Source organism: Scylla paramamosain, chromosome 40 (genome assembly GCF_035594125.1).
Source record: "Scylla paramamosain isolate STU-SP2022 chromosome 40, ASM3559412v1, whole genome shotgun sequence".
NCBI lineage: Eukaryota > Metazoa > Arthropoda > Malacostraca > Decapoda > Portunidae > Scylla > Scylla paramamosain.
The window spans coordinates 10,015,873-10,025,497 of NC_087190.1; the positions used below are offsets into that span (position 1 = coordinate 10,015,873).

General features: G+C 40.5%; 1 protein-coding gene across 14 annotated transcripts; it reads left to right on the forward strand.

Moving 5' to 3' along the window:
- Positions 1 to 478: 478 nt before the first annotated feature.
- On the forward strand, positions 479 to 8,125 carry LOC135092389 (uncharacterized). 14 transcript variants are annotated; one of them, XM_063990855.1, is made up of 4 exons: positions 479 to 2,323; positions 2,440 to 2,506; positions 2,622 to 2,719; positions 2,941 to 8,125. In XM_063990855.1, exon 4 carries the CDS (start codon positions 3,870 to 3,872, stop codon positions 5,508 to 5,510), a length of 1,641 nt encoding a protein of 546 aa, XP_063846925.1. In that variant the 5' UTR covers positions 479 to 2,323; positions 2,440 to 2,506; positions 2,622 to 2,719; positions 2,941 to 3,869; the 3' UTR covers positions 5,511 to 8,125. The 14 variants fall into 14 exon arrangements, 4 of the variants coding, with proteins under 4 accessions (XP_063846925.1, XP_063846927.1, XP_063846924.1 ...); XM_063990857.1 differs by having other exon boundaries at positions 2,626 to 2,719; XR_010262840.1 differs by lacking the exon at positions 479 to 2,323 and having other exon boundaries at positions 2,354 to 2,719; positions 2,941 to 7,656; positions 7,772 to 7,869; positions 8,091 to 8,125.
- The last annotated feature ends 1,500 nt before the right edge of the window (positions 8,126 to 9,625 follow it).

A 9,625-nucleotide genomic window follows, 5' to 3' on the forward strand; every position in this document is an offset into this window, starting at 1 on the left:
GCATTGCTCTTCTCCACAACAGCAGTGGCTGGTTTGAACTCGCTCTGCCTCTGCCAGTAGCCTATCTACCTCAAGAATGCAAATTATTATTCTACTCCTAACGTATGGCTGAAGGAGAATACACAGCACCCATGGCCGGACTGGAGGATGATTTGATGATGTCCAGCTCCAGTAGTGACTCAGACGACCATCAGTCAACTGGTAATGGAAGGTGATGCTGAATTTCAAGAGGTGATCAGTAAGGCGGAGAAGAAGAGGAGGTGTGATGCAGCAAGACTGAGTGAGGACAGTGATAGTGACAAGATGATCTCAAAGAAAAGTTATATTGGTCAGGAAGAAAGGGGTGGCAAGAGGGATCCACCACATGGTACCATTGTGTGGAGCAAGGAGTTGTGCAGGAGGAAATAGACGGTGGTTGCTGCAGCGTTTCACTCTCGCCTGAGTGACAGTGACACTTAGGCCCTGTTTACACGAGGCGCTTTCCAACGCGCGTTAGAAAACGCGGCGTTAGAAACTACCGCTCACACGAGGCGCTTTCAAACGCGGCGTTAACGCGACGCTTGTGTTTGTGCGTGCATATGTGTGTGCCAAACAATGCACTGAATGCAGAGAGCAACAGACAGTTTCAACCAGGATGGATCTAGAAGAGGTAGCATGTGCTTGGATCTTGCATCGCCGTTTGAAGCGGCGCAAGCGGCGAGAAAGAAGATACTGGGTTCATCCAATTTTACAAGACAGACTTACCCATGGCATGTATACAACCTTGTACCCGAGTTTAAGAGAACATGAAGACAAGTTTTTCAACTATTTTAGAATGTCAGTGAAATCATTCGATGAGCTGCTAATGTCAGGGGAAAGGGGAGAAAGCCATGTTGCTGCTCAGATGTAGTATACAAGTTGAAATAGTTAAAAAAATAAATAATAAAGTTATTCTGTTAACTTACCCATAGCTTGTTTCTCCTTAACCTCTCCTGAACTACAGAAGATATCTGCAATCTCTTCCCAGCATTTTTTTTTCAAATTCCTATCTTTATAGTACGGGGACTGCATATCCCATAAGGCTGGACGTTTTTCTATTTCATTAATGAGAAGGTCAGTGTCTATTGCCTCAAGCCTTTGCTCCGCCATGACTGCCAGTGATGGGACTGAAGAGCTGTGTGCGTGTCACGTGATAAAAACATTCCTCCACGTGGAGTAACCCAGGGGTTGCCATAGTAACGCACATTCTCTTTCCTCATTGGTAGCAGCCCAGCCAATAAGAGAGCGCGCTGCTTTCAAAACGCGGCGTTTACCGCTGTGTGTAACCGTTCCCATATGCTTCAATGTATCTCGAGCCGCTCGCCAAACGCGCGTTAGCAAGGGACCCAGACGTTAACGCGGCGTCAGGCAAAACGCCGCGTCACGTGTGACCGGTTCCTATAGACTACCATTGACTTTGCTAACGCCGCGTTTGCTAACGCGCGTTGGAAACGCCTCGTATAAACAGGGCCTTAGGATGAGGAAGATCAAGGAATTAACCAAGGCGACAGAGTCACCAGAGCCAAGTCGTAATGGACGTCAGAGGGTATTTTCCTCTCTCAGCAGATATGGATTTCTACTAAAAGTTCCAGTAGACAGTCAAGCTTTGTAAGTACCACAAAGATTTTGAGGTTATGTTCAAGGATGGCAAATACAGGCCATATGTGACTGTTAAAGATGGACATGCTGTATATTTCTTAACAACTAAAGTGTAGCCGCACCGGCTGGGCATCAATTGGCTCTCAGGTGATCTGTTTTACTGATCACACCCATCATCGTAGGGTCGAGGAAAGGCAGTTCTCTCTCTGACGTTTATTGATGAGGTAGGCATGACCGTAAGAACTGTAAACAAGTTCTCGGTCTCAATTTCTTACAAAATAACATTATACACTGATATTAAACACTTTCAACATATTACAATATTCATTAACAATACATGCAATTGACTTAGCACTATGACAATCAGTTTTAACTACAAAATTAAATTATTTACCTCGGTCACCATCCTGCCCGTCTTTGTCTGAGCGCGACTTGGCCGTGAGTGATGCCCGCAGGCCACTAGCAGGTTAACTGTATCATTAAAATGATATGTTAACCATCTATTATTTATTATACAATATATTTTTGTTATCTGTGTTAAAGAAAATGTAAGTTGTGTTCTGTTGGAATGGGAGAAGTTTGGTACGCTTCTTTGTGGTGTTTTGTTTCATCCACTACCTGTGAACATGGTCGGCCTGGCGGGTTGTCTAAGCCGGCCCACCAATGTACTGTGGGTTGTTGTGTTGGGTGGTCCTCTGTGCTACAGGTTAGTTGTGTTTATTTATATACCTTGTGCTGTGAATTAGTATACTGTGATGAAGGTTACAAGCAAAGGATGTGTTTAGTAGCTAAGGTAATACAAGTGATATTATTGTTTGCCAGACGGAGAATGTAGGGACGCCCTGGACTTCATGTCGGTTGGTGTGTTGGTTGGTCCTCCGTGCTACAGGTTAGTTGTGTTTATTTACCCGCCATGTGCTGTGATTAGTATAATTTGGTGAAGGTTACAAATAGAGGATGTATTAGTAAGATAGGGTAATGTACAAGGGATATATTGTTGCCAGACAGAGTTGTGAGGACGCCCTGGACTGGATGATAGTTGGGGTGGTGACATGTCAGGTGTGCTACGGGGATTCGAAGAGCGTCAGTGTGGGCCACTGAAGTGAGTACATTATGGGAATTTATTGAGTATTATGAGTGATATACAAGTGAAGTTTAGTTGGATTTTGTATACTGATTGTTGCTTTATTTTTATATTTGGGATATGATTGTAACGGATGTCAGAATCTCTACATGAAGTGTTATTTTTGTGGTACCATTGTGAGGGATTGAACTGGGTGTACTATGATATGTGGATGTGTATTGATTAGCCCATGTTTGCAGGTCGAAACACTTCAAGCAATAAACACCTGTTACGATTTGTGGTTTATTACACATTTGGAATCCCCAACATTTCGACTTCAACCACAATGGGCTGGCAAGAGGAGATGGAATTGTTAAAGAAGAAGAGGGCCATTGCCAAAGGGAAATTCACAAGAAAGGTGACCCTGCTGGATGAGGGTGTGCGGGAAGGTGAGCCAGTATCAGTGTTGAAGAGTAACTATGAACAGATTTCTGAGGCCTTTCAACACCTAGAAGACAGTAATGATGTGATATTAAAATATGTGTGTGATAATAAATTAGAAGACAAGTTAGTTAAGGAGGCTGAAGAATACATGCTAGATTGTGAAAGAATCATGAAGAAAAGACTAACAGAAATTAGTAACATTGAAAACATACAGAACAGTGTCAAGCCTAAAGTGAAGATAAAGGCATTTGAGCCTCCTAAATTTGATGGGAATTTAAGAGAGTACCCTCGTTTTAAGGAGGACTTTAAAAATCTAGTCAAAAGTGTGTATGGTGAAGATGCGTATGCATTGAAAATGTGTCTCAGTGGTGATGCCCTTCAGACTGTCAGAGGTGCAGAAGGTAATTATGAAGAAATGTTTGAAAGGTTAGATGACAAGTTTGGAAATGCAAGAAAGGTGGTGGACTTGGTAATAAGTGACCTTAGGGCTTTGAAAAGGATCAATGAAGGTGATACCAAAGGATTTATAAGGATGGTGGATTAGGTGGAACAGTGTTGGCTAGATTTGAAAAATATAAACTTGAATGAGGAACTTAATACTGCTAATGTAGTCAGTCATATTGAGAAGGTGTTGCCCACACTTCAGAAGAGGGAGTGGGTAATAAAGGCAGAAGTATCTGCTACTAGTGATCTCTTTCCCACTTTATTGAAATTTCTGCAAAGGGAGAGAAAGGTATTGGAGTATATGAATTCTAGTGTCAGATCTACTGGTGGTGATAGAAGTTCAGTACATCATATAAATAATTCAGCTGACAAGGTCATGGAGTCAGATCTGGTAACACTAATAAAACAGATGAAGGAAGAGCAACAACTAAAGAATAAAGATTTAGAGTCATGTATTGTAAATTTGACGGAGATGGTGAAAGGTACCCACTTGAAGACTGGAAATAATGAGGGAGGATGCTGGATTCACAATTCCAGGAACCATGATACTCTTGATTGTTATAAATTTAAGAATCTCAGCAACAAGGAGAGGTTTGAGTTAGCTAGAAGCAATGGAATATGTTTTAAATGCTTAAAGGGATATCATCAGGCATGGAATTGTAATACGAACAAGTTGTGTGATGTCAGGATCAGGGGTCAAGGTGTGTGTAACCGTCATCATCATCCACTGGTGCATTTTGAACAGGAAGAAGGTGCTAGTCATAATACAGTATCTGCAAACACTCTGAACACCTTATTGAATATCAGTACTGTGTACAGTAACACTCAACCTATAACAGTACTGTGGGATTCAGGTTCTGACATAACCTTGGTGACACACAGTATGGCAGAAAAACTAAGTTTGAAGGGCAAGGATGTGAATTTATCCATGATCAAGGTTGGCAATGTAATTGAACATCATTCTACCAAAGAATATTGCATACCACTGATTGATAGGACTGGGCATGTATGGGAAATTAATGCCATTGGTATAGAGGAAATATCTGCTAAAATCAATGAATTTGATGTGTCAGGAGTTAAGGAGTTATTTGTAGGAGTATCAAACCATGATATTAATCGCCCTTGTGGTGAGATTGACATGCTGATTGGGGCCAATTACAGTGAATTATTGCCTAAAGTTGTTCAGACTAATGAAGGTCTTCAATTGTTAGAGAATCCATTTGGGTTCAGTATACGTGGCAGACACAGCAAAATAAGAGCCTCAGGGAGCACGACGAACCATGTGATTGTGAGAACTCACAAGGTGTCAAGCTCAATAAGCCTCAATGAGATTAAGGTAGAACCTACAGATAAACTTAAGTCACAATTAGATAAATTCTTTGCTTTAGAGGAGAGTGGGGTGCAGTGTGACACAAGATGCCTTAAATGCCTGTGTAAGGGTTGCCCTGTAAGTGACTGTGTCAATATTAAGGAAGAAAGAGAACTGAAATTGATTGAGGAGGGATTAGTATATCATGAAGAAGGGAAGTATTGGACAGCAAGCTATCCTTGGATAAGGGACCCGAGACATCTTAAGAACAATGTAAAAGTGGCTGTGGCTAGATTAAAAACTACAGAAAATAGACTGAAAAATTTGGATATCCAGTATGCCCAGAGTTATCACAATGAAATCAAGGACATGGTGAAAAGGGGGGTAGCGAGACAATTAAGTGAAGAGGAAATGCAGTCATACAATGGCCCAATTCACTACATTTCCCATCATGAAGTATTGAAACCAGATTCTGCTTCAACACCTCTGCGTATTGTATTTAACTCATCTTCATCATACATGGGACAAAAACTTAATGATTTTTGGGCAAAAGGGCCAGTTGTTCTTAACAACATGATTGGAGTCTTGCTAAGATTTAGACAGGAAAGGGTTGCCATAACTGGTGATATATAAAAAATGTATCATTCTGTGAAAATCAACACACTGGACCAACACACACACCGATTTCTTTGGAGAGATTTAAACAGTAACAGACCACCTGATCACTATGCCCTGACCTCAGTGACTTTCGGGGATAGGCCGAGTGGGACCATAGCTGTGCTAGCATTAAGGCATACTACAGAAAAATTTGGTAAAGGAGATCCTGAAGTTTATAACATGATTGCAAACAACACATATGTTGATGATATTCTCTATTCCATTGATACGGTAGAAAAGGCTTTTGATTTGATACAAAGAGCAGAACATGTAATATCTCTTGAAAACTTTCATGTGAAGCATTGGATAGTAAGTGGGCAACATGAGAACCATAGTATCAACATCATGGAATCTGACAATGAGAAAATTCTAGGGCTCAAGTGGAATCCCAAGGATGATAATTTCTCTTTTAATGTAAAGGTAAATTTCTCTCCTAAAGTTAAAAAGATCCGGAGTGGTCCAAACTGGGATCATAGAGAGATTGAGTCAAACTTCCCTGAGGTGCTCACTCGCAGAATGATACTAAGTCAAGTGGCATCCTTCTATGATCCATTGGGGTTAGCCGTACCAGTTGTGTTGAGAGCAAAAATTTTGATGAGATCTATGATCTCAAAATGTGATCCAAATAAGAGAGTGGAATGGGATGAACCATTAGATGCTGATATTGTAAATGAATGGAAATGTTTTTTCACTGATTTGTATGGAGTAGAAAACTGCACATTTAAGAGACCTCTGAAACCAGCCAATGCATCGGGTAAACCCATACTTGTGATCTTCTCTGATGGCAGCACACAAGCGTATGGAGCATGTGCGTATGTTAGATGACAGACTGATGACAACAAATTTCAGACTAATTTGATCATGGCTAAAAACAAAATAGCACCTATGAGACAATTGACCATTCCTCGTCTAGAACTTTGTGGAGCTCTTTTGTCAGCTAGATTAAGAGAAACTATAGTGAGAGAATGCAACTGGGAATTTGAATCCATATTCCATATTGTAGATTCATCTATTGTCAGAGATCAGATTCAAAAGGAATCGCATGGGTTCCGGCCTTTTGTGGCTGTCCGCATAGCAGAAATACAACTGAAAACAAATCTAAAGGATTGGTGGTGGGTGGACACAGTTCAGAATGTGGCAGATTTAACTTCTAGACCATGCACTTCAGATAAGATTAAGGAGGATTCAACTTGGCAACATGGGCCTGAATTTTTGAGATTGCCAATTTCAGAATGGCCAGTTAAACAGCAATGTGCAGATCACTTACCGGATAGAATAGACATTACTATGACAGTTGCTAAAGGACACCTGAGAAATTTAAGCATGATTAATGTGAAAGGATTTAGCAAATATGAAACTTTGTTGAGAGTTACATGTAGGATAATGTCTATATTCAAGCATAAATCCTTAAAAGCTGTGCTGAAGGAGCCTACGTCTGAGGAAATGGAAGAAGCAGAAGTACTGTGGGTAAAAACCATGCAAAGTAACATGACTAACTGGCAAGATAGATACAGAAGGTTAGGCCCCATAAAGACAGACAAAGTCATGAGTAGGTCAGTGCATAGGTTAATAGTGTTATTACCTAAGGAAGAACAAGAGTGATGATGAGCGTGTAGGATCATTATAGATATGATTTATCTACATGTACCAAAGCATTCTATGTACTACCTGTGTATATTGTATGTTCACTTTGGTCGGGGTGGAGTGTATCATTAAAATGATATGTTAACCATCTATTATTTATTATACAATATATTTTTGTTATCTGTGTTAAAGAAAATGTAAGTTGTGTTCTGTTGGGATGGGAGAAGTTTGGTACGCTTCTTTGTGGTGTTTTGTTTCTCCCACTACCTGTGAACATGGTCGGCCTGGCGGGTTGTCTAAGCCGGCCCACCAATGTACTGTGGGTTGTTGTGTTGGGTGGTCCTCTGTGCTACAGGTTAGTTGTGTTTATTTATATACCTTGTGCTGTGAATTAGTATACTGTGGTGAAGGTTACAAGCAAAGGATGTGTTTAGTAGCTAAGGTAATACAAGTGATATTATTGTTTGCCAGACGGAGAATGTAGGGACGCCCTGGACTTCATGTCGGTTGGTGTGTTGGTTGGTCCTCCGTGCTACAGGTTAGTTGTGTTTATTTACCCGCCATGTGCTGTGATTAGTATAATTTGGTGAAGGTTACAAATAGAGGATGTATTAGTAAGATAGGGTAATGTACAAGGGATATATTGTTGCCAGACAGAGTTGTGAGGACGCCCTGGACTGGATGATAGTTGGGGTGGTGACATGTCAGGTGTGCTACGGGGATTCGAAGAGCGTCAGTGTGGGCCACTGAAGTGAGTACATTATGGGAATTTATTGAGTATTATGAGTGATATACAAGTGAAGTTTAGTTGGATTTTGTATACTGATTGTTGCTTTATTTTTATATTTGGGATATGATTGTAACGGATGTCAGAATCTCTACATGAAGTGTTATTTTTGTGGTACCATTGTGAGGGATTGAACTGGGTGTACTATGATATGTGGATGTGTATTGATTAGCCCATGTTTGCAGGTCGAAACACTTCAAGCAATAAACACCTGTTACGATTTGTGGTTTATTACACATTTGGAATCCCCAACATTAACCCCACACTACCAACAAGTGAGCATCGGCTTCGGTGCTTAATATAGCATTAAATACTGATACTCACACATATTACACGTTTTCATGCAAATAGAAAACTATTGAACATTTCACTTATATATGCCGAGGAATAATCACATGAGGTACATACGCTTTACACACAGTAACATGGCTCCCCTAAATTGTGTAACAATTTACCTTAAATTAAGACTAGTATGTACCTTAAAACTAGGATTAGCACATAATATGTTTTGTTACATTGGCTCCTTGGCGGGGATGCTCCGGTCTATTATTATGCATTACCTTCTAACAGCAATACTAGACTATGTATTGGCCTCTCTATGATGGTCCTGTTTGCCCTTATGTGTCTTCCCTGGTTGTCGAGATTACAGTCTGAAACCAGGACCTTAACCTTTCTTACTAGGCCATCATGATCAGGAGATACTTCTGTTACTCTTCCCAGTTTCCACTGGTTCCTTGCTAAATTCTGATCTTTGATGATAACTATGTCATTTACACTGAGATTCCTCTTTGGTGTTGTCCACTTATTTCTAAGTTGTAGGAATTGCACATACTCCTTTTTCCACCTGGACCAGAACTGGTTGGCCAGGTATTGTGCTCTGCGCCATCTCATTATGCAGTACAGGTCCTTCTTAATGAAAATGCTTGGAGGAGGCAGTACTACCTTTGTTTTCATAGTTAACAAATTACTGGATGTCTGGATTCATCTGTCAAATTAGAAAGCCTCAATCTTCCTCCTACTCTCATGATACCATTTTTGTCAATGAAGGGATCTAACTTATAGAGGGAACTGGTCTTGTCTATCACTTTTGTTCCCTTGCCATTGTCTCCTTTAATTAAAGAATTATGGTTAGCAGATGATTCCAGTACATCTATCTCCTTCTGGAATGCCTTTGCTTGCAGTTGTTTTATAATTACATTTTCAGCTTCTGACACTTGTGCTACATTTACTGGCTTATATGTGTTTCCCTTTACTTTAGTAGTGCCATCACCTTTTCCTCTGAAGCTGTTCAGAAGCTTGAGGCATACAGCAACTGCCCTCTTTGCTTTAAACCAATCTGAAAAATACTCAAGTCTTTCTAGTATACTCGTATCTGTGGGCTGTTGTGTACCTACAGCATGGCATACAACTTTCTTCACTTCTGGATCATTCTCATTTATGACCTTGTACTGGGAATGGCTATCCATTTTGCTATGTTGCCAAAGGAATTCTGGGCCATTCCACCAGATCTTGCTATTACACAATTCATCTGCTGTCATGCCTCTAGATGCATGATCTGCTGGGTTATACTGCGTCTCTACAAATTTCCACTGATCTGGTGAAGTGTGATCTCTTATTGTTTCTACTCTATTTGCAACATATACATGGAATCTCTTTGCTTCATTTGCAATGTAACCAAGGACTACTTTGCTGTCTGTCCAAAATACTTCTTCCACATTAT

What these genes read in the sequence shown, in the direction of transcription:
- LOC135092389 (XM_063990854.1), top strand. Translation starts at nt 3,870, where the DNA reads ATGAATTCTAGTGTCAGATCTACTGGTGGTGATAGAAGTTCAGTACAT.